General features: G+C 46.3%; 1 protein-coding gene across 1 annotated transcript in view; it reads right to left on the reverse strand.

Annotated features, from left to right (window-relative positions):
• GRK3 (G protein-coupled receptor kinase 3) overlaps nt 1–24,400 on the reverse strand; it is a 61,108-nt gene extending 36,708 nt beyond the window's left edge. Inside the window, exons 1-2 of the mRNA XM_021544712.4 lie at nt 24,108–24,400; nt 10,453–10,529 (exon numbers count right to left, since the gene is read on the reverse strand). Of these exons, the coding sequence (XP_021400387.2) occupies nt 10,453–10,529; nt 24,108–24,220 (190 nt within the window). The 5' untranslated portion in view covers nt 24,221–24,400. The remainder of the gene's footprint in view (nt 1–10,452; nt 10,530–24,107) is intronic.
• Between the last annotated feature and the right edge of the window lie 1,143 nt (nt 24,401–25,543).

Raw genomic sequence — 25,543 nt, forward strand, 5'->3', positions numbered from 1 at the left:
AAAGGACAAGGCACACCCAATTTCCTCCAGCTTGTCCCCTTTGGACCCCTCATCTAGAATCCTAAAATTTTACTTTTGCACCCGTGCCACACTTAATTATTACTCATATCAAACACTCAGAGCTGGTAATTCATGCTGTAAGATTGAAAACTCTTTTCCATGGGCAGAGATCACAGGCAGTGTCTCTGGGGGCTCTGTCCAGGGGGGTTCCTGACCCCTGCCAGGGTCCCAGACCTGCCAGGGCAGCCAGAGGGAAGCTCTGGATTCCCACACCCAGGGGGGTTTGGAGTGCCCATCCCTGGAGGTGTCCAAGGAAGGCCTGGCTGTGGCACTCTGGGCTGGTGACACGGTGGTGATTGAGCACAGGTTGGACTCGACGGTTCTGGGAAAAATTTCCTGACCCAAATGATTTTGGGATTCTGGGGCATCTCCTCCCCAGAAATGTCTCTTATGTAGAAATGCCACAGGACAGCAAAGCTCAGCCACCACACCACAGTGACATTACAGCATAGCTGTGTTTAAATCCAGCTGTGGGTGTGTTCAACCTCCTGAAATAGCCCTCAGTGACCTTCAGATCCATCAGTACCAGGAACAGATCTGGGTCTTAGAAACAAACACTGGGACAAAGTCTCAAAAAAACCACAGAAAAATTGTGATTCCCACCAGCCTGCAATTGTCAGAGAACACCAGGCCAGGCTCAGACTCCTGTTCTGTGCAGTGCCCACACAGAGCTGCCACAGCACAGAATAATTCAGGCCACCTAAGAGCTCAGGAACTGAGAGAACCACCAATTTCCCTCTCCAAGAACAAAGATCACCAGGGAAAACTGTGTAGGAATTGTGCTCTGGCAAGGTCCAAAGCCACAAGAATCCTCCCAGCCCAGAAAGCATCACACTACTTTTCTTTCCCTAACCTATTCTTTTCTAATTGAGCCTAATGTTCATTCCCTTTGCATTAAAAATAATACATTATAACAGACTGAAACATATTCCTGTGCATAGAAAGCAGGGGAAAGAACAAACTGTATTTCATGAGGACGTGCATCCAATGGTGAGGAGTACAGAACAATTTCCCTAGAACAGAACCAAACTGAGCTCAAAATTAGGCTGCAAGTTGCCAGGTAGCTTGTTTAATGATGTCTAGAAATCATTATATGAAAATAAGCTTTGGCTAAAAGGTTTTAAATGTTGTCAAAGAAAAACTTTTTTATTTCCAGGCTTATTTTCCAATAGCTTTTCACCCAGGGAAATCATTGTCCAAGCTTGGTCAGCCCCTCTTTCTAAACATCAGATTTGTGCATGCCTGGAATTCCTGCAGGGAGAGGAGCAGGAGAGCTGAGCTGCTCCTCCAGCACTGACACTGGGGACATAATGGAGGAGTATTCACAAATTCTGTGTCAAACCTCAAAAGCTTGAGCCTGACACAGGTAGAGCATCTCAAGCAGTGAATATACAGACTTACTGAAAGCACTCAATTATCCTAATTTAGGTTGCCCAGAGCAGCTGTGGCTGCCCCATCCCTGGAAGTGTCCAAGGCCAGGTTGGATGGAGCTCTGAGCAACCTGGGATAGTGGAACTGGATTGAGCTTTAAAGTCCTTTCCAACCCAAAGCACTCAGGGATTCTCTGAATATGCTCATGAAATAGTAGTTCTGAATACTGAATATGTGATAAATCATTTTTAAAGACATGCAGAGAAAATAATGGGGAAAACTTATCTCTGAACCATATTTACTACCAATCTTTCATATTATCCCTTAACATGCAGATTACAGCTGACTGAAGTTGAGAATCAAAGGCATTCAACATATCAAAGGTGAAAGAAAAAAGTAGGTTTTACACAAGAAAAAACTCCTCTGTAAGATGGAGAAGTAAAAACACTAAATAGAAATGCACAAAAATATTCTAATTTTTAAAAGTACCACTAAACACAGAATAGAAGCATTTCATTTCAATCAGTTATTACAAAGAATGTGATTAAATTCCTTCACTAAATCCCATCAAGGAATACATAGCACTTGAGGTTTTCTTTTTTTCTTCACTTGTAAACAGAAGAAACTCACAGCCCTTTGCAACTGGCCATAGAAGGTACCAGCAAGCTAACAACCAGGAGCAGCTTAAAGACCTCATGGGTGTTGGACTGGATTTTGTTGTCTCTGTTCCTTCCCCATATCACAATTCAGGCCCTACCAAGGATGTGAAAATTGTTATTTTCCTGACCAGTGTTTTTCCGTTATAAACATTTTTAAATTAATTACATCATACAAGCCAATACCCCTTTATTATTGAGAAACACACTTTTCCTTCTGCCCTGCTCCAAGCTAGGAACTTCACTGTTCCCAATAACTGAACACACAAACTCCACTGGGAGCTGCAGCTCTGCTCCTCAGGTAGGGCCTAGATCTAGGTGTGGTTTTTAGTGGCAGCAAGGTGAAAGGATCATTTGATGGATACATGGAGTAATTCCACAACAGAAGGGTGTTCTCAAGCCCCTGGTGCCAGTATTTGCCTCAGCAGCTCTGCTTGATATCTGAACCACTGTGAAGAGCCAAATTGTTCAGCCAGAGCATCGAGGAACTGTTGTGCTGTGGTCAGAATCGAAACACAAAGCCAGCAGTATTCAGTTAGTAAATACACACAGCACTTAGGTAAAGAGCAGCAAAACCACTAAAACAACAGTGACAGAGCCCAGCTGATTCTCCTACAGGAATTTCTGAGTCTTCCTCTGGTTCATTCTGGCACTCTGAGAAAGCTGCTGTGAGTTGGAGGCTCAGACACAGATGGTTCTGGTGCTCTTCCTCTTTTAATCACAGAAATCATGGGCAGAAGTATCTAGAAGCACTAAGAAACTGGTTTGCATGTTTTTTGACCCCCACCTATCCAACCTCCATGGACACAGGTGACAGCAGGATATCACAGAGGCGCTGGCTGGACAGCACACTGTCAGGGAAGGGGGTTTGTCAGGTGTATTGCCCACGTTCTTTTATAGGAGAAATGTTGTATGGACCAATAAAAGCATCTAGAAATGGGGTAATTGATAGCCAGAGCTCTCCAGATCCTCTGCTCAGCACCTCTGACCTCTCTATCCCTTTAAATGCACTGCTGAAAGTGAGAACACTTAATAACTCCAGTAATTTAGATTCTACTGACTGATGCTGGTTCTGAGCTGTTACTGCTGAGTGAGCTCACTGATGGGAATGAGCAGCACTTGCAGGCCCAGAGAATCTGCTTTATTAACAATATTAATAATGGTTTACAGCTATGCAGGTAAAGCTCATTAAAGCTGTTCCTGTGCCACCTTACAGACATGGCAAACTAACACTGCCCTACTTCACAGTGGTGTTCACAGGCTTAATTAGCCTGTGAACTGTTTGAAGACACATTGATACAAACTCCACGGGAGTGCAACTGTTTCAGATTGACTGAGGAATTGCTGGGTGGGAAGAAGAGGAAATCAGGACTGTGTGTGAACAGTGGTGGAGCACAAGGAGGAGATTCCAGCAGGAACAGGCAAAGAAAGCCCAAGTGAGACCAAGCAGAGAGGAAACACCACCATTGGGATGGATGCCACTTTGCACAGTGTTAATCAGAGATTATCCAGAGCTGGCAGGGACCCAGAGGATCATCATCCACTCCTGGCCCTGCACAGACACCCCAACAATCCCAGCCTGTCCCTGAGAGCATTGTCCAACCACTCCTGGAGCTCTGGCAGCCTCAGGGATGTGCCCAATCCCTGGGGAACCTGTTCAGCACCCAGCACTCTCTGGGGGAAGAACCTTTTCCTAAAATCCAGCCTAAACCTCCCTCACACAGTTTTGAGCCATGGCAAAAAGAGCTCAAGAAGCTGGACAGGGCTGAACCAACCACCCAGGGCCCCTCTGATTCAAAAAGAACAAATTTTCCTCCAAGTTTCCAGGGCAAACCAAACACACCTCTGGTAGCAGGGCAGGTGCTTGTGTTTGTGTGTGTTCTCTGGAAGCTTCCCTGGAAACATCCAAGGGAAATGTCATGCAAATAATTTCTAATTTGCTCTCTCTATTATACAGTGATATTCCTTAACACTCTCTTCTTCTCTCCTTTGATACTACTTCAGTTCAAAATTGCCACTTTGCCTGGAATTCTTGATAATTTAACCCAAAAACCATGTAATTGCACTGCTCTGCTGAGATAAAGACTTTCTCCCCATGCCTTATATCTTCCAACAACTGCACTGCATATAAATGCTAATCTACCAGGATGTGTACATTATCCATCATGGGACGTTCCTGATGATAGGGTATATATTTTTCCCGTTTTAAAGCTCAGATTTAATCTGCAGCTCCCCTGGGAAATCACACAACTCAGCATCTTCAGCCCCCCACAAAAGGGAGATCAGGCTGCAGTCCAACAAAGAAATGCTCAATTATTTATTATCAAAAGAAAATCCAAAATGAATATATGCATTTTGATAGTGCCTTTGGATACTCTTTATCCCTGACACCAAGACAGACAACTCCAATGCACATAAAATCTACAGCAGGGGCTTCAGCAACACCCCTCGAAATGATCTTCGATGTAATTCATGCCAACTATCACTTTATTTTGCCACAAAATAAGAGGGTGTTGAAAGAAATACAGCTTCCAGTAACACTGAAATTATAACATAATAAAGAGATCTTAAATCTAACACTCATTTGGTGAAAAGCACTGCAAACAGAAAACCAGACCAACTTTTAGAAGGCTCAGAGCAGGGATTTTCTCTTTCACTGTCCCCCACTACCCCCACCTTGTTTGGTAGAAGCAAAGAATCGTGTGAGGAGCAGATCCCCTGTGAAATATCTCACATTAACGGTTTCTGTTTCAGTTTACAGCCACACAGTTTCCTTGTCTTCTTGTGGTTCGGGTTCTGTGTTGTTTTTTATCTGATCACAGAACTGTGCAAGGACAGAAGGGCTTCCACAGCCCCTGAGAACCTCCTGCAGCCTGTCCACAGCCCCACATCCCAGGCTGATCTTGTACTGAAAATTAGAAATACCATGAGAAAGAAAAAGATCAGTCTTCAAACAGCATTCTAAATATCATTCTTGTTCGGAAGGCAACTTCCTAATTTTGGTGGTGACTCCTTCTGTGTGGTGGCTGCCAGGTCAGAACCAGAACCTCAGAATAAAACCACTTTGCAGAAACAACCTGCTTTTACAGAAAATCCGCCAAGTAATGATGTCCCTGCTACTTGGCTGCACATTATTGAACATCAAGGTACAAGAACAGAGCAAATTTATCACAGTGCTCACGATACAGTTCAGAAAAATCATCCCTGCTCACTTCACAGCCAAAAACTCAGGTGCTTTTCTTTATTCCCAACCAAGTTTTATAGCCTTCATTGTTATTTCCTCAGAGGACTATTTAATTAGTCCAGAATGCCAACAGTACATAGATCTTCTGCTTAAATTAAACAATAGCTTAAATAATGCTCTAGGGAGTCACTTTTCCCAGCCTGTTATTTTTAGGCAGTTCAGGGAGCACGGTGCCAGCAGAAAGAGGAAGAGCAAGAATGTTTTTCTCAACAGATTCTAACTCCTATCTAATGATTAGCACCAAAGCTCTGAAATAATGAAATATGAGTCCATAACTAGAGAAAGAAACAACAAAAAACATAATTCACTGCCCCCCAAAACAAACCTCACTGTAGCTGTTCTCACCCCAGTTTTGGTTGGGGCTTTTTTTAACAGAAAATTGTCCCTGACCAAGCTGGAGGAAACAGCAGCCAGCAGGGTCAGTCTGAGCACATTTCCCTGAAAATGAGAAGGGCAGGCACAAAAGTCCTTGTGCAGAAGGAGCTACAAAACAGACCAAATGCTCTGGAAGCTGAGCTGAGGAGCTACAGAACAAACACGATCCATGCTGAGCTGGATCAGGACAAGGGGAGCAGGGAAGGGGCTGACAGCCCCCACAAGCCCCCGTGGGTTGGAACCAGCCCTGATGCAGATGGTAAAATGCTTCCCCCCTGCTGGGAAAACCTCCAGCTTGGATCTGGTTGAGGAGGATATGGAAGACAGTGGAATGAATCACCTCAGAAAGATCATCCCTCACTCTGCAAAAGTGGATGGTAAATAAGGAGAAAAAAAAAAAAGTTTGTAACTTCTTACGTCAACTAGAAGTTGTTTTAATTAGCTCTATTTCACAAAGGGAAAAAAAAAAAAAACACCAAAAAACTGAGCTACCTTTGGGGGGAAAAAAAAGGCAAGTTACTTCCCAGGAAAGGTGAAAAACTTAGACTGCAGCAAAAGCAGCTGCTGAAACAGCTAAAACACGTCCTGTTCTCATCCTTCCCCCAGCCGGGACCCAACGGCTCTGCAAGAGATGAGAAACTGAGAAGGGTGTGAAGAACTGCCACGTCCCCCCAGCTCCAGAGATGACAGCAGCCTGCTTGCCTTCATGAGGGGCTCAAACAGCCACCAGAGAACACAAGGCTGAGCCAAGCCAGGCATGGAGCTGTAGGATGCTTTAAGATCACATCCCAGGATTTCTACCCCAACTCCACTCCCTGCCTCGCAGCATGGTTTGTCTGGAAGCCCAGGGTGAGACCCGAGAGTCACGGAATTGTAACTGGCAGCAAGTTTGCTCCAAAGCATTTAATAACCAGGATAATCCTGTTCTAAAGCAATATTATGATCTCACAGATTCCCTTGAAGGCCTTGGCTGCAGCAGCCCCTGATCTGCAGGGACAGGGTCTCTCCAAGTGTCCCCATCCCACAGGGCAGGGCAACATGACAAGGACTCCACGTTCAATTTTAACAGTTGTGAAGAAGAGTGGATTCCAATTATGGATCTTGGGATACCACAGTCATAGAATGGTTTGGTTTGACCTTACAGACCATCTCATTCTACCCCTGCCATGGGCAGGGACACCTTCCACTAGCCCAGGTTGCTCCTAGCCCTGCCCAACCTGGCTTTGAACACTTCCAACACCTCTCAAAACGTCTCTTTTTCTAAAGAAACTCCTGATCTGGTGTTGTAGCAAACAGGATGTGGTAAAAGAAAACCAGCTAAGGTGGTTACGCACTCGGCTTTGAGACAGGCTGTACTTCCCCAAGAGGCTTCTGCTGTGGAGGAAGCAGCTTCTGAAGGAACAGCCGGCTGGGCTGGGCTGCCAGAGCACTCTTCTGGGTGCTTCTATGAGCTCCATGTCCTCTGACTCACCAGGACATTCTTAGAGAGCTCCAGATCGTTCTGGAGCATCACTCAGGGGGCAAACAGCAGTGCCAGCACCAAGGGATGAGAGCAGCCTGTTTGCCTTCCCCAGGGAAGAGATGCAAATAGGGGACAGATTTGTTTATGCAAATCTGATGGAGCCTCTGGGCCATTTTCATCCCTGATGAGCTTCCTGCTCTTATCCTTATCCTAAAGGTTTTGGTTTCCAAGCCAGAGCTGTCCCTGTGACTCCCTGCAGCTGCACACCTGGCAGGAAGAGAATTTGGGCCAACCTTTGGCAGTGGGACCAGGAAAGTACTGACCCTAAAACGATTTTAGGGCTCACTAAGAATAAACACTTGCAGGTGATGAGACCAGCACCATAATTAGACATATTCACATGGAAACATCCACACTGACATCACAGCCCTTGTATCAGACAGCTGATCAAAGCCTGGGTTTACATCTGAAAGGATTCTGAAAAATAGGAAAAAAAAAAAAAGAAAAAGAACAGTGGCCTGGAGCTGAGAGGAAAAATTTAGATCTGGGAAAAAAAAAAAAAAAAAAAAAAAAGAAAGAAAGAAAGAAAACAGTTCTCATCTAGAGCAGTTGCCAAGGAAAGACTGGGGAGCCTGGTGCAGTTTTATAGTCGGTGTGTAAGGATAAAGCAGAGAGTGCTGGATGGCTCCTCAGCAAGATTATCACAGGAAAAACCAGGGATGATCCAGCAGAACTACTGGAGATCCAGGATGATGGAGACTCCTCCCAACACCGGCACACCCAGGTCCTGCCCCACCTGTGGTCTCACCACATCCCCCCAGCCAAAGAGACAAGGGGAGAATAAAAAGGTGATTAGAGTTTTAATTACCTCCCCACGCTTCTTCTCACAGCCCTTTGCATAACGCTTGCCTAAAACTGCAGGTACTTTACCACAAGCAATTATGCTAATGTCTGGAAACAGAGCTAATTGAGTGGCAAAGAACACGCTAGAAAACGCAATCAAATTTAAATGAACCACAGTAAAGGAAATACTGTATTTTCCAGCGTGATGCAAAGTCTGCTGTTAAAAACAGTCGTGTTTAGCTTTAATCTTTTTTTTTTAATTCCATTCTAAATCCTATTTTAGCTTCAAAATTAACTGAAACTCCTGCACAGCATTCACAGAACTGCTCCTTATTTCCAGGTAATCCAGGGCAAGTCCTGCTCTGACTGTACCCAGAGAGAGCAGGAGGAAACCTCTCCTCTGTGCACAGAAACGAAAATGTTAATGAAACTGGGCTCTAAAATTCCAGGTTTAATGGCTACTACCAACATGGGGAAAGAAAGAGAAAGATCTAATCCTTCCAAGGTTCCAGTTACCTAACTGTAATTGCTGTAACTAATCAAAATAACTGCAACAGTCCTCGCTGTAACAGGTAATGAAAAGTATTCAATTACATAAATAGAAATATCCATTACATAGAAGATGGTCTGTTTGACTTCTCTTTTTATAGAGAAAAAAAAACTAAAAAAAGGACTTCTTCATTTCACTGCACCCAAAGAGACTCAGTTGAAGTCAGACTGTGTTTGGTTGCTTAAAATTCTGCTTATTTTGCAACTGCCAGGCTACAGCAAAATATTAATGATTCAGCACAGGCATTGGAGCTGAAGCACAACTGAGGTGTCAGTACAAGCAAAATACAAGCAAACAAGGTATCTGTATTTGCATGGCAAAAGTTTTGGCCACAATAAAAAGTCATAGTTTTAAAAACAAGTACAGACCACACTCCAATTTCTGAAACACGTGAAAAATTCCCCAAGACTTCCAACAGCTCTGAGACTCATTAATGACACTCTGAGACACAGGAACACCAATTATTTTAATCTGGCAATGCCTAAAACTCCCATTCCAGTGAGCTGCACACTGCCAGGCAAGCAGGAAGGTTTTGGGGTACTTCTGCTCCAGCCAGAAGGGATGCCAGTGAAAACTCAACCAGCCCAAAGATGCCCCCTTTGCACCACTTTTCCTGGGAAAACAGGTACTTTGTTCACTACAGCCTCATTTCAGACAGGAATAAAACCACTGACCTCCTCAAGACTTCCCAGCCCATTCACCATTTCTAGGACAGGAGCAGCTGTGCTATCCCAGCCAACTCCCTCCTCAAATCTGCCAAAGATCCCAAGAGCCCCTCACAAAATCCACTCCCTGCTTCATTACCCATGCTACCACTAAAATTTTAAATTTTATTCATATCCAATTTTTTTTTTCATTGAAACATTAAAGCTGTAGAAAATCGACTAACCTCATCATTTCTGCAACAGCTTTTCTGGTTTTGAATCATGTTCAACCTCACTTCTCCCTTCCCATATCACACCCTATTTCAATACTTCCCTGTAGGTCAGATTTAACAGACTGTTCATTCCCACTGCTCTTTCCTGGACTTTTCCCAGCAGGTCCATGTATATTTTTTTAATCCACTGCCAGGATGGACATAACATTCTGCCAGAAGAGGATTATTTCACATGCCTCACTGGCTACAACACTGATTTTATATTTAGTTGTGTGATCCAGCTGAGCCAACACAGCTCAGGGCTGGCTGTCACAGCCAAGTCCCTGCCCCAGGGTCCCCAGGGTCCCCAGGCTGTGTCTGTGTGATTGCTCTGGCACAGGTGGAAGGAAGGACACTGCTGGATTTCCCTGCATTTCCCCCCTCCCCTGCTTTATGGAGTTTTTGTCCTTGTCACAGCAGAACACAGGGGCTCTTCACTGCAGCATTCACTGAACTGAACACTGATCTCTGATGTTCCCACTCCCCAGATCCACCTTTCCATGGAATACTGATTAACTGCTCCACCAGGCCATTTCCCAGCACTTTCACCCAGGCTACATCCCCCTGTGCTATGAGCAAGAACACCATGTCAGAGGGTCAAGACAACACATCTGGGATCTTTTCTCCTGCTCCCTTATCAACAGGCTCATTACCTCTGCAAAGAAAAAAAAAGTTTAACTGATGTGACACATTACATTGTTGACAAGCCCATACCAAGTAATATCATTTTCTCCTCGATGTTTCCAAATAATTTAATTATTTTCCCTGTAGTTTTCCAGAACCTGAAGTTGACAGATTGTCTTGCTTCGTCTTCTTCCCTTTGACAACATTTCATCTTCTTTGTTTCACTAAGTCCTGTCCAGTGTTTTTCAATCTACAGCACTGACTTCTCGGCAGGCACCACAGAGATATGTAAAAACCAAACAGATCTTGAAAATATCTACACAAATAACATTTTATTGAGACATAACTTACCAATTTTCTGATTAAAGATCTTGTCGAAGGTTAATTCACCCCTTTCCTCGAGGTATTTCTGCATAACACTGCGGATACTGAAACAAAAAAGGGACAAAAAATAAAGAGGGATTACTTGAAATTGTTTTTTTAAAACCTTTGAAGAAAAGTCAGGTGGAGCCCTGCCTGGCCTTGGGTGAGCTGATCCCTGGGGTGACCTCCCAGGGGACACCCTGGTCACCACTTTATTCCTGCCTCAGGTTTAGCTTGCACAGTAAAATAACTGCACAAGTCACCCCGAGCTAGCCACACAAGGAGCCAACAGCAGCTCCATTAGGCCTTGCTTGGCTGCAATGCACTTAACATCTACTTTGCCTAATTTATAATGTCACAATCACTCACTGAAACTACATTAACAAAGATTTCCTTTATTTGTCAAGTAACCTCAATATTCATTGTAATATAATGACCATAAAAATTTCATATGGGCAACAATACAAGAACATAAATCTTAAAATTAATGCAGGCCAGCAGTGCTGGGCCTTGGTAAAGCTACTCTCTTGTCACGGTATCGAGCCAAAATTCCACCAGTCTTTCTCTGTTTCCGATTTTAAAATCAATAATTTCCATACATGCTATTTATTACTATAATTGCACTACTTATTATTTTAATTATACTATTTATTATTATAAAAATAACCTTGAACAAAGCACTCGTGCTCCAAACAAGTCCATTAAATATCACTCATATTTCTGCAGCAGCAAGACTGAGCAGCTAAGCCTTGCTGACCTCAGGGACGTCCCCTCTCGTGTGCTCACAGGGACCCCGTTGTTAAAATTCTGAGAAGCCTCCCAAATACTGACAAACATCTCCCCCACGGAGGGAGGAAAGTATCCACACTCCTCCTCAGAGGAGCTGAGGCACAAAGCCTGAATGACTTGACCAGAAAAAAGTCTATAATAAAGCCAAGGACTCTGCTGGAAGGCCCTAAACTCCCATGTAGGAAAATATCCTATTAATAGTTTTCTGTGTATCTCCAAGTCCCACATGGAACACGGATCTCTGAACAGTGTGATCCAAAGCGAGAGCTCTGGAGGCCAACCACCACATCAAGTCAGACAAGAACAGGGAGGGCTGAACACTGTTAATCAGGTTTGAGATGATAAATTATTCAGTGACGAACTTGCTGTTTATTTGTTCATTAAGAACTGGGTCTGCCCTCTGTGTATTTTAACAATCTAAACAAAATGCTGATTTTAAATGAAGAGGGAGCAGCAAATAAGAGATCATGGAATGACAGAATGGTTTGGATTGGAAGGGATCTTAAAGAATATCTTGTTCCAGCCCCTGCCATGGGCAGGGACACCTTCCACCATCTCAGGTTGCTCCAAGCCCCATCCAACCTGGTCTTGGACACTTCCAGGGATGGGACAGCCACAGCTGCTCTGTGGCAGAGCTTCATCATCCTCTCAATTACTTCCTAAAACCCAAGTCTTTTGCCAACCAGACCTTCCTCTCTTCCCTCTGTGCTTACAGAGGAGCCACTGGAGATGAACAAACCTGGTAGGAGTTCCCAGAGCCCACAGCTCCCCCTCCTCCCCGAGCCCCTCGGCACCGTCCCGTTCCCACTGACCACCAGACCAGCAGTAACAGAATAAGCCTTTTTCATAATAATGCCATCAAGAAAGCTTTCCTCTGCTCCAATGAGTGCACTGCAAGAAATTACATCAACAGATCTTCAGTCTAGACAATGGGAGAAGATAATGAAAATTTAACGTGTGACTGAGGCGCCCAGGAAAACAGTGATTGTGTAAGGAGCAAACCTCTCCAGCACCTCCTCCTCTGCTGACATCCCGTACTTCTGCTCTGATGGATAACGTCAAAGGAACAAAATGTCTTTTGCAGCCACAGAAACTGAACAAATCTGTAAAATGATCGCAGGCTACAGGAGTCCACGCTACATTCCAGCTCCTCAACACTTGCACTCCTTTAAAATCATTGCTACTTATCCAAATAAATAAATAGGAATAAATGAAATTGAGTGGATTATGACTATCCAGAATAATAATCTCCTAATTCTCACAGGGAAGTTCCAGGTAGAAATCCTCTGGAGTTCAAAGAATTGAGGCATGGGCAGAGTCCATGTATCCTTCAGAAGGATGGAAAATTTTAAAATGGAGCTTAGCACATTCCACTATCAGGAAGAAAGGTTCCCTCTCTGCTTTAGTCTATTGACTCATTAGTTGCCCTACACGTAAACAATCTGGGATTAAAAGCTGCATTTCACAGAAACACAGCCATTTCTGAAAAGCTTTCCCTGGCCAGAGATGCCATCAGCACAAACCACGCACTAATGCAAGAAGTGGCCGTTTCTGCACGAGTTCATCTCAGTTCACAGCATGATCCACCTTAATAGCCGCACTCACAAGGAGCAGAAACAAAAGTTGGCTAAAAACAAAACCCAGGGAGACTTCAGAAACAAAAGCACATCCAACTGGACTGCAGCAAAAACCTTTTGTTCATGTATTCTTTTCATTTCAAAGAGGAAGAAAACAGCAAAAACCAAAAAATTCAGAAACAATCCATTTACTACCCACATACCACAAGTCAACCGAAGTATGTTTAGAGGAAGTCAAAGTCAGGCCTAAAATTTGGTGAGAAATGCAGCTTGGATCCTAGGTACCTCTTTCTGGACATCTTTATCTTCACTGGAAGGGTGGTCAAGCACTGGAAGAGACTGCCCAGGTAAAGTCTGCATCCCTGGAAGTGTCCAAGGAACATCTGGACATGGCACTCAGTGCTCTGGGCTGGTGACAAGGTGGAGACCAGGCACAGCTTGGACTCGATGGTCCTGGAGGGCTTTTCCAACCTCATTGATTGTGATTCTGTAATTGCTGGTTTAACTGGGAGCACAGGGAAGCCCTTTGCCACTGGCCCCAGGGAGATGCCCAGCAGTGCCTGGGCATGGACAGCTGGGTGCTCTTGCATTTCTGAGAGCCCCTGGGTGAAGCTGCTCCCAAAGGAGCTGAACAAACACCCCAGGCCTGCAGAGCAGGTTGAAGCACACTGCCAGCCCCAAGCAGACAGAAGATGACTTATCTGCATCCTTATCAAACCATAAACTCTGCGAGCAGCACAGGTCGCTCTAACCTGGTCAGCTCCTCCACCTGCCCAGAAAAGGGATTTATTTCAAGCATGAGCTGAACAGTCTGTTGAAAGGAGCTTCAAGATGCATCTTGGAGCTCTAGTTATTCCAGCCTTGATCAAAGAAACCTGCTGAAAAGCAGCCTTCAAGGTTAAACTCCATTCTGGAATTAAATAGCTCTCCCTGTCTATGAGCAGCCTGGCACAGGCAGCAGCAGCCGCAGTGCCAAGGTCGGCACAGGAGGAAAACGTCTACTTGAAAACACGTCTGAAGAGCTCCGGAGAAAACACATCATGTCCTTTCTAACACAGAAAAGGCCATGTAAGGCAAGAGCATCTACAATCCTCCTGCTCAGACGAGTTCCAGCAGGAGCAGCAAAGCAGAAGGAGCCTTGGAGAGGAGCTCAGCCAAAGCCAGGACTTGTCCTTGGCTGCAGCACTGGACAACAACAGCCACTCCTGCTGTTCCCCCGGAACAGAGCAGTGACAGCCTGGGACTCCAAGGAGAAGCATGCCAAGCAGGAGAAATCAAACTTCTGCTGGTGTCTGAGTGTGTGTGTGCCCAAGGATGGACACTGGAACTGAGGAACTGACCATAGGGCAGCCAGAGCACAACCCCAATGGATGTGGGAATATGCCCAAACCAGGATTTAGAGAGGAGAGGAAAACAATCAGCACTCGTTCTGATAATTCTGAGAAAGATAGAGAGGGAATTCTTCCAAGAGCATGTAGCAACAGGACAAGGGGGAATGATTTTAAACTGGCAAAGAGGAGGTTTAAATTAGATATTAGGAAATATTTCTTCTCTGTGAGAGTGGCGAGGCCCTGGCAGAGGGTGCCCAAGAAGCAGGGGCTTCCCCATGCCTGGAAGTGTCCCAGGCCACGTTGAACAGGGCTTGGAGCAACCTGGGATAGTGGAAGGTGTCCCGGCCCATGGCAAGTGGTGGAACTGGATGGACTTTAAAGTCCTTTCCACCCAAACTATTCCATGATTGTATAAAAGTTCTGCTATTCATTTCATGCAGATTTTGTCCATGAAGTTCTTCTGAAAGTAACTCACACCTCAGAAAAGGAAAGGGCACAGAATGAGGCAATGGGGAGCATCCATATGTACAATACTCCTACTACTGGAATTAGGTCAAGAAGGTCCTTACTACTGGCCTTCCTACTACTGGATCTTAAAGGAGCTTTGAATTATTTATCATCAAGAGCAGATGATTTTTTCTTGTAAATCAATAAGATTTTGGATTTGTGGGATGCTATCTGGTGTACACCACAGCTTGGTAAAGCAACAGCCAGCATTGAAGAACCACACCTGCATTAAAAATGAGCAGTTCCAGTCATTAATATATTCTCCAATAGGCTGAAACGGAAACAGAAGAACAGAAAATAAAAATAAGAATGAAACAGCAGCTTCACAGAGACTGAAAAGAGCTTAGTTCAGGATTTAACTCTACCAACATTTCCTGTATCATCAAGAGCAGGTCACAAACTTCATCTGCTCAGATCTCTAGTCTGTAAAATAAAGCTGGATTTATTTCTTCCCTCCTCTTTGTCATTAGAACAGGTACCATCCCTCTGCCACATGTGGCTCCTGAATCCAACAGCACACTAAGTTCCTGATGCCTCCTGGCATGTCCAAATTAATAATTATTTCAAGAAAATGCTGATATTCATCAACTCCATGGCCAGTGCTTTGACTGCCAAGGTTTAGCAGTGCCTGTCCACTCTCTGCACTCCCAACATCTCATCTCCACATCACAGCCACCTTCATTTATTCCTGTGTCAGGGATAATAAACACTGAACACTCACAAACCACTGAACCCATTTCATTCTGCTTCCTCTCAGACTGCACTCAGCTCAAAGTTCAGCAGAAGTCAATACTTCTCCAAATGACTGGGCTCTCAGTGCTGTAAAAGCTGCTGCACACGTGGTCACTGTGGTTCCAGCAGTTCGTGGGGCAAATTCCCAGCACAGAAAGGCAAAAAAGATCATTACAACACCATTTAAACTGATATACATATGTATTGCTTGTAATCTCACAGAATCACATTCAATCTTGAAGGTCTTTCCCAATGCAAATCTTTCTGTGAGTCAGTTATTAATCAGTGCACATGCTTGGACTCATCAACTGACAAAGCAACCAGTGACCCCAAACTTTGATTTCTCTCCATAAACACATCACACCACACACACACCCCACCTCCACGGGACTCTGCCATTTTCTGGCACAACTTCACCATTTCTGCCCCATTTTGTGCCCTCACACCCAGCCACTGCCAAGTCATTACACTGCAGCAAAATAATGCTCTTAGAGCTGTCGTGGGTGATTAACAACATATTTCACCCCAGAGCCCTGTGGGATGGAAGGGATTAGAGCTCAGCAACACCTGCCCACACCCCCTCCCGTCCTTGCATCAGCAGCTTCACTTATGCAAATTATTTTAATGAAGAAAGTTTACGAGGAGGGAGCCAGAAGCAGGAGTTTTGCAGCTCCAACTTCACAAAACACCAGCCCCAAGATCCTTGAGGCATTATCAGCGCTGAAATCTGAAACTAATATAAAAGCTTCTAAGTACATGAATTTTGCAGGAATAATTACACCAAATTGCAGTGTCAAGGACTTGCCCTTCCACCAGATTGCTGCTGCTGAGAAATTACAAGAAAGGGAAATCAGAGCAAAATCACATCTCCTCACTCTGACTGCAATTAAGGCATTTGCCAATCATAAATTACTTTTTTTTTTTAAACAAACACAAGATTACTGAAGACGTGCCAATTTTTTCTAATCTTTCTCAATCTCAAATGTTTAGAACTTTCTTTGCAAGTAGCAAGTATAAACCTTGACTGAGAGACCAAGAACTATGGCCAACACTGACAGACGCCTCTGATTTATTTATTCATTTATAGGCTCGGGATGCAATTTTACAGAGATTTTAAATGTTTACTTCCACTGTCCAAATCCATCATAAAGTTGCTAAAATTGGACCAAAGATCCTGCCCCAAAGGCCTCTGAACTGAAAGCATGACAGGGTCAACAAGAGCAATTCAAAGCACTGGCAGAATGGCTCAGAGCCACCACAGCCTAAAGTGAGTTGTTTTTTTCTCTTTGTATAAGTGCATTTAAAAGGTTTAGCAATGCAAGATTGATCAAAAGTGAAAACTGGGATGAAATATTTGGCCTAAGAATCAGATCTTTCAAAGCTCTTTGAAACAATAAGTTAAAACTACAGGGATGTTCCTTTATTTTTGAACAATTAGAAAAGTCTTGGGTAAAAATAAACAAATAAAAAAAAAACATAGAGGACTGATGCACAACACAGAATGGCTTCAAACATGAAAATGAACAGAAGAGGATAGAGAAGAAATGGAGAAGCCAGACTGGAGACTGGAAAACAACAGCAAATGATGAGAAGGTTCAAAAAGGAATGGCACTCTCAAAGCTGTGTCCCACTCCCATGGCTGTCCCAGCCATCCCTACTTGAGACATCAGGAGTAAAACACCCACACACGATTTCTCTCCTTTTAATTGAGTTATGGGATTTTTTAGATTGGAAAAGCCCTCAGAGACTATCAAGATCAACTCGTCCCGCAGCAATGCCAAGGCCACCACTGACCCATGTCCTCAAGTGTCACATCCACACAGCTTTTAAATCCTTGCAGGGATGGAGACTCCACCAATTTTTAGGATCCTGAAAGTCCAGGAATTTTGTTCCCTATTCTCAAATTTTGTGGCTCCAGGGTGGATTTTTGGGTGATTTAGGGTTTTTTTTCCGTTTAACTTTCACCATTGTTGTGCCATTTTTGCCCTGATTTTTGCCATTTTCCCACCTTTTCCCTCGAAATTTCTTCAGGAATTTTTAGGATCCTGAAATTCCAGGAATTTTGGGTCCCTTTTCCTAAATTTCATGACCCCAGGGTGGATTTTTCTGTGGATTTTGGGTCCTTTTCCCTCCAAACTTCACCATTTTGGTCCCAAAATCCACCTAAACCTCCCCTGATGGAACTTAAAGGCATTTCCTCTGGGTGTCAGCTGGATCCAACTCCATTCACCAGCACCCCTCTTCTCCACCTAAAGCCCAGTCTCACAGAGCTCGTTTTCCCTGCTGAAATTGAGGCAGAAACACAACAAACAGCAGCCAAGGCACATCCCAGCGCTGTCACACGGAGGGGCCCTTGGGACAGGGATGTCTTTCTCCAAGGTCTGAAGCACTGAGTGTTTCACTGGCTTCCCTGGAGCTTTTTCATTTCCCGGGAGCTCTTTGCTCATGTGCACCTTGAGCAGAGGTAGAAGTCCCCCGAGCACCCAGCAATTCCCAGCTCTCATGCTGAGATCCCGGCGAGGCTGCAGGAGGTGGGAGTGCAGCTGGTGCCTGTCTGCTCTCACACATCCCAGACTCGATCCCTAATGATGGCTTTGATCTGCACAGCTCCACCAGATCCCAAAAAAATCTGCCCTTTCTGCAGCTACCTCCTCAACAGGACACGACACATACTGACAGGACGAATTCCTGGCATGCTGGAATGGGGCTGAGGGGCTCTATGATCCTTCAAATGCTTTCAAAAATTGTTATTTATTTCTGCAAGGCGGATTTATATAGGTGTTTAGTCAGTATTGGAATGATTTTTTTTTTGTAAGTATGGGGTGAAGGCTCCTGTGGAAAACAGCTGTATTTTCTAAGCTAGAAACTGCTGGTTTTGCACCAATTTAGTTCAATTAAATTCTGTTATTTGGTTTATGCACCTGGACCTGACGGCTCCTGATAGACTTTCTACTAATTTTACTAATTACCAACAAAATAAAGCTATTATTGATAAGAAGATTAAACCAGGCCATTCCACATGATTTCACCAGAACAGAAACCAAGGGCTGCACACGCTGGTGTCCTGATGTTATAGTTCCACTGTTGGCTGAAACCATTTCACACAGGAAGATCTAGGCACTGAAAAGTCACCAGGTATAAAAGGATTAAGAGCTATAAAATTCATTAATTTTACTGAAAAAAAACATCTGGCAGGTCCACAGCCCCTGCAGCCCACCTGCACCAGATCAAATGAGCACTTCACACCTGTAACACAACATCGCATTTCGGAAGCTTTCCCCAAAAACACATCAAGAATCATCCCTCTGTTTTTAGCACAGGAACAGAAGGCTGCATACTGATCTCCCTCCCAGTTCACTGCTGATTTACCTTTTTTCTTACTTAAGGTAATGACACCCGAGGGGAGGTCTGTGCTGCAAAACATACGCTGCAATCCTACAGCATCCCCGGGGAGAAGTAATTGGAGCATCTCTCTGAAGGCCAGATCTCTCCTTCCTGTGCCCAGAGATGCTCCAAGCACCAGATGCTCAGCAGCTGAGACAGTTGAGCCTCCACTGAGGTTCAGAAAATTCAGCTTCAGCTCCTGCACCTGCCCAAGGTGCTACGTGTGAACAAAGCTACATCAGGTATTTCCTAACTGGCTCCTGATCTGTGCAATACAGATAATAACGAGCTGTCCTTCATCCAGACTCGCATTCCTTGTCTCTTAAAGCTCTGCAAAGGACTTTCATCCTCCTGTGCTCTCCTGTAGAGACCTGTCTGTTATCAGGGTAAGGGACACTGCAGGTACAGTAAAAAGTGAACTCCCAGCAGGGAGAGTGAGCACCCAAACAGAGCCACCAGCAGCACCCACAGCAAGCAGGAGCCCTCCCATGCAACCTCCTACACTGACAAGCCATAATCCATCCCCAGGCATGCATTCTTCCCAACAAAGTGCTGGAGTACAAAGCTGACTTGAGATAAAACGCAAGTACACGTCGTCAGCAGTGCCAGCATTCTGCATGCACACCCAATTATTCTGAGAGAGCCATTTCTTATTGCCTTCACAACCACACACTTCTGCTGATGGCAAAGCAGGAAGGCTGAATTTCCAATCAAAATTTCACTACTCTATCTCACCCTGAGCTAATCCACCAAAAATCACAAGTGTTCTGCCTTTCTTGTACTGTTAGTTCAAAAAAAAAAGCAAGTTTTTCCCCTTCCTCAAGCAGCTTCCAATGAACCCTCACATGGGCCTTTTCACACTAGCAGTGCTAGACAGCAAGATAAACTTCAGTTTACTGATTTAAGCTTCAAATTTTGGATATCAGGAAGAATTTCATCATGGAAAGGGTTGTCAGGTGTTGACTGGGACTGCCCAGGAAGGTGCCCAAAACTGAACAGTCTTCTTGCAGCAACAAAGAAGCACCTAGAGAGACACAAAGGGCTGACACGGGCAGAACAGCAACAAAAATGAAAATTACACAAGCAATTGTCAGGAAAATGTTCCCAGAGACAGCACGGTAAATGAATAAACACAACACGGAGGCGTTAAACAATGCCAGGGAAAACACCACCAAAGTCACCCAGGCTGACAGCACAGACAGGGGAACGTGAGCCTGCAACTTGGAGATTCACAGAAGTTTCACAAGGTGCAAGAACTCTCTGAAGGCCATCTCAAAGAATGAAATAAAATCCACAGAAAGAGCGAAGTAAGGCCAAGAGCACAGAAATACAAAATCAGAAACAAGAGAGAACAGCTTAATGATGCTTAACCCTGAGCAGGAGATGTCGCCTGGATTTCAATATTCAGCACCATAAGAAATCACAAACAGCTCAGGACAGAAGTGGGAAGGCAAATTAACCTCTGTGTTTTCAACTAGCCTCAATCAGTGTTTTAACAAGGCAGTTTGAATACTGGGTGAGAAAGCAAAGGGCACATCAACCACCCTATGAGAAGCAGCTGGGTACCAGGGGCCAGAATTCACCCCTACAAGTAAAGAGAAGATGCAATGATAACTGAGGGAAAATATCATGTTAAAAGTATGATTTTAAGAAAAAAATGTGACTGCAATATGCTCCCCTTTCCCCCAGCAGAACAAGATTCAGAAGAACACAGGAGACCAAGGAAAAATATTGGGAGAAAAATCAGAATTGACTTGAAACAGAGGTAATTAATGAAAGCAGGTTAGAAAATGAGAGATGGGATAAGAAATATCTACAGCCTCAGGGAGAGAAGCCTGGACAGATGGATGCTGTGTTTTGTTACCATGCCCGTGGTATTTGTATACCAAAAGCACCCAAAGCTTACGTGATGTTTATAGCAAGAAAGGTTTAATGTCAACTTTCCAGAGGTGCACACAAGAGGCTTCTGCAAACCCTGAACCCTCTCCCATTTGTTACCTGATTTCTTGGACCATTTTTCTCAGCTTCACATTACACAAATCCTTTACTCAAACCAGAACAAGCTGCTGGCAAATAAAAACATCTGTTCTATAGTGCTCTTCCACTCTCTCTGACCAAAATAAGGGAAATGTAAAATCTACAAGGAAAAGTAAAAACCCTCAGCAGTCTGCTGAATAGCCAAAAAAAAAATCAGAATGCAGTTAATTTACTCCTTTCCCACCAAAACTTAAGATATTTGAGAGCAATGCTGTAAAATAAGATTTAGGTTTCATATTTGCTTGTATTTCCACAGAGCTGACTTCCTTCCATCCAGGCCTGATTTCAGCAGGATATTCTGCCTCTGACAGCCTTTCTGCCCACCCATGCGAATCTCCCTGAAAAACAGGCTTTTAGGAAACAATGTACAACAGAAAGATACCACAGCTCTCACAGCTCTTGGCAAGGCTTTTAGGAACGAAAGGAGGAAATGCAGACGGGAAGGAAAAGCAGATGACAGAGGATGGAAGAAGGGTTGTTTTGTTTTGGCACTTAAAAAAAAACAAAACAAAAACAAAAACACACTAATCCTCTTCCTTAGGCACTCCCGGCTCATTAGTGTTTTCTGTGCTTCCTCCCCAAACTGTGATGTTTAAGGATTTCAGGACAAAACCAGTCTGAGGATAATTCAGGAAAACTCAGCAATAATCAGCCCTACGGCCAATAAACTCTTCACCCTCATAGTTTATTTGCTGCTAAGCCTTGGCCTGCAGCCTTGGAATTCATTCTGCCGGCACTACAGCTATTTCCTTGTAAACAGGAAGCCCCCTCAAATTTGCATTACAGTAAACTCATTTGCTTAATTTAGCCTCAGCCCTATCTGGGAAAGATAAAAGGGTGCCGACAGGTGTACTGGGCTCCAGCAGGGAGACAAGGGGTAAAACCTTTGTCATATTTCAAGAGGAAATAACGCCAGCACACAGGACCCATCCTTGGGCTGTGGTTGCCCACCAGAGATAAACCAACACCTTCCTGTGAGCAGAGCACTGCAATAATGCAGGGACATTGAATCTCAAGCATGGATGTGATATTCCAGTGACCTTCCTGCTCTCTGTCCCAGTGACAGCCAGGACTGACAGCAGGCATGGCTGCACACCCAACGTCACAGAGCCGGGCTCGTGCTCCTCCAAGGAGCTGCTCACATACACAGAAATAATGAATATCTGGAAAAATTGTTTGATTTCAAACAAGAGAGGACTCTGTGTGTTGTATTTTTTTACTGTTACTATATCAACCTGCCTTTAACCAGCCGATTTATGTCATTTTAAAATTAATCACTTTGCCAGCGATACAGAATATTTCAGTAAACCCAGCACACCATGTCTGCTCTAATGAGAGGGATCAAAAAAAAACCAGCCAGAAGCCAGCACAAAGATATCTGACACCAGAAAAACGGTCACAGTTTCCTACTGTATGAGGAAACCCCTGGTTTCAGTTAGAAGCTGAGAGGTTCAGTCATTTCGGGCACCCTAGAGCCGTTTGTGGTCCCAGGCTGAGGTAAGTCCCTGTTCTCGGTTATGTCTGTGCTTCCTTCTGCTTGTGTGCCCAGGGCCTGGCGTGTCCCTGTCCCAAAGCACCACGTACAGCCTCAAACCTCTCCTCACTGAAGGCTTCTCACCACCTGCAGAGCATCACAAACCAGGGAGTGTGGCAAGCCATGCTCCTCCTTTAGTATCTCACACCAACAGGCTCTTCCACAGGCAGCCCAAGGAGCGAGGCACTTGGGCCACTGATCCTTTCACCTTCTGCAAACTTCCCCTGGCACCTGGCTGCCTTTCCCACCTTGTGGAGCCAAGCACAGGTGAACCATGTCTCCCAGCTCAGGGAAACCACCAAACACGTAAATCCTGTAGCAGGAGAGCAAAGCACAGCAGGTTCCTCAGGCCTCGTGCTGTGCTTGCTACGAGGCTTCCACCGCGCCAGGCACGAGGGACATCGGTACAGGCAGCAGCTTCCAGCCTCTCCACAAGCACCAACCATGCTGATATTTCTCATGGCATTGGCAGGACTCCTCCTGCCCTGCAACCCTCCACGTCCCACCTTTCACCTGCCCACGAGGGTCACATCCCTGCTGGGAACGGGGAGCAGCAGTGCTGCACATCACCGAGGACAGCACTGACATCACCACAGCACCGAGACACATGAAGACACCAGCACCCTCAGCAAAGCTGCACCTCGGGCTAACAGGGCAGATGAAATGTCACGGATATTGTACGGCTTTTAAAGTGTAAACACCTACCATGAGAAAAGCAGGCACTTTTGTCTGTCCAGCAACACCATCCTCAACCAGACCTTAAACACAACAGCCAAATTTCATCACCTGAGGTCTCACTGCCCCTGCAAGGGGGATAAACATGGGCTGGGCATCCTTCACCTTCCCCCGGCTCTGCAGCCTCCCAGCATTCCAGCAGAAAGGCAGGAAAACGAGTGAAGAAGTGGGAAGAGGGCTCCAGCGATCCCTGGCTCACAGCAGACAGCTAGGCTAGGCCACCAGCAGGCTTCCAAACTGCCTACACATTCTGCAGTAAAATTTGGTTTAGATTTTTCCTGTTGCAGTATTCTGTTTGCTGCCTGAATCTTCATTTAATATATATATATATATACGTACACACACACACACAGAGCCATGAAAAACAGGAAAAGCTTCGTTTTAATTTCAGCAATAAATAAGCGACGCTCAGGTGATTTTATAACAAACACATAACCACGGGGAAAAGCTGTTTTTGCAGAAGAAAAGCTGCTTTTAGCACCAAACCCCAAGCAAACAACCTCGGCTGTGCCAGGGCACCGCTCTGCTGCCGCGGTGGGACCGGGGAAGGTCGGGGCGACGGAGCCCAGAGCTGCACCGGCACCTCTGCTCCGTGAGCCGCCCGCTAAGGGCAAGCTCCAGCCCCGTCCTCCTCCCGCATCCCCTGTCAAACCCCATGAAGCATCACCCAAAAAATCGCTCCGCGGAGCAGCGCGGCCAGAGCGGCTCCGCTCGGTGCTACCGGCTGCTTCGGACGGAATTCCTCACCCGCCGGACGGAGCACCGGGGCTTGCGGATCCATAAACCCCCGAGCTGCTGCGGGGGGGTTCATCCCTGCAGGCAGCGGCGTGCCCCCTTCACCCGCCGAGGGACCCCGCGCAAGTTGTGGCAAATAAACACAAGCGTTCAGCACGGCCAGCACGACCAGCCCGGGTCCAGGCCGGCGCCGGTGCCGGCGGAGGCCGCGGGGGCACGGCCGGACCGTTATGTCCGGCGGCGGCCGCGGCGGGGCCGGGGCCGCGGCGGGGCGGGCGGTACCTGGGCTCGGGCAGGGTGATCTTCTTGCTGGCCCTGGCCGCCGGGGTGCTCTTGCTCTTCTCCATCGCCATCAGGTAGCTGACATCGGCCAGCACCGCCTCCAGGTCCGCCATGTTCCCGCTCCGCCGCCGGGCTGCAGATGGAGGCTCCGCCGGGGCAGCCGCCCCCGGGGCGGGGGTTGGCGGCGGCGGCGGCGGCGGCTCCGCCGGTACGGCCGAGCGGCTCCCGGTGCGCGCGTGCGGAGCGCGGGGGCCGCTCCCGCCTCCCGCCCTGCGCCCCGGGCGGGCGGCAGGAGGGAGGGAGGGACGGACGGACAGACGGACGGCGGAGGGAGGGAGGGAGGAAAGGAGGCAGGGAAGGAAGGAGGGAGCCCCCGCCGCGCTCCCCCTCAACGCCCGCCCGCCCCCGCCGGGCCCATGGCGGCGGCCGGCCCGCCCCCGCCGCTGGCAGCGCGCGCGGCCCCCGCGGCCCCGGGCCCGCCGCTCGCAGCGCGCGCGGCCCCGGGCGGGCGGGCCGGGCTGCCCCGCGGCGCCGCCGAAAACCCGGACATGGATCGCAGCGGGGACGGCACCCGCGGGGTCCGGCGCTGAGGGGCGGCTCTGGCGCAGAGGCTGCGGCTGCCCCCGGAGTCCCCTGGAAGCGCCCACGGACAGGTTGGAGGGGGTTTGGAGCAGGCTGCGGTAGTGGAAGGTGTCCATCCCCGTGGGATGGGAATTTAAGGTTCTTTCGACCCAAACTTCTGCGGGATCCCGCGGTTCCGCGGAGCCGGCTCCAGCCGCGGAGCGCTGAGCTGCCTGCGAGCCTCCGCACGCAGAAATTCAGAATTAATTTCCTCGTCATTTATTAAAACGCGTGCATAACAAAAACAGGATACAAACAAACGCATCTGTGTGACACCCCGTCGTTGCTCGCTGAAGCACTTGCTGGCAAATAATGATGCAAAACAAGGCACCCAGGTGTCCTCAGGCTCTGAGCAGAGAGATCCCTGCTCGTGTTCCTCCTTCAAGTAGTAGTAGCTCCACTGCAGCCAAGCAGATATGCAGATTTTAAGTGCTTTCTTTTCTGAATTTCGTCAAATATGTCATAAATAATTGGCTCAATGAAAGGCTAAGTCAATGACAAGTCTGAAGTTTGAAACTCAGCGTGTTTTGAGTTCTTTTCAAGTGCCGCCACTCCTCCTGCCTACATCTTTATGAAAGTTAATGATCTGATTAAAGCGAGGTAGAGCATACAGCTGGGAGGATTTCACCATGTGCCTCATTATGAGCCGTCTGAGAACGTGCTTTTTGTTGAAAATGTTAATTTAAGCCAACACTTTCCACCGGAACACATCCACTGGGGAAGGTTTCTCCTCCACCAGTGGCCCCAGAGCAAAGCCGAGGCTCAGGGTGTCCAAGCAAGTGTGGAAGGGAGCAGAGGAAGACTTAGGGCACGTC

This window comes from Lonchura striata, chromosome 15 (genome assembly GCF_050655825.1).
Source record: "Lonchura striata isolate lonStrDom1 chromosome 15, ASM5065582v1, whole genome shotgun sequence".
In the NCBI taxonomy this organism is placed as follows: Eukaryota; Metazoa; Chordata; class Aves; order Passeriformes; family Estrildidae; genus Lonchura; species Lonchura striata.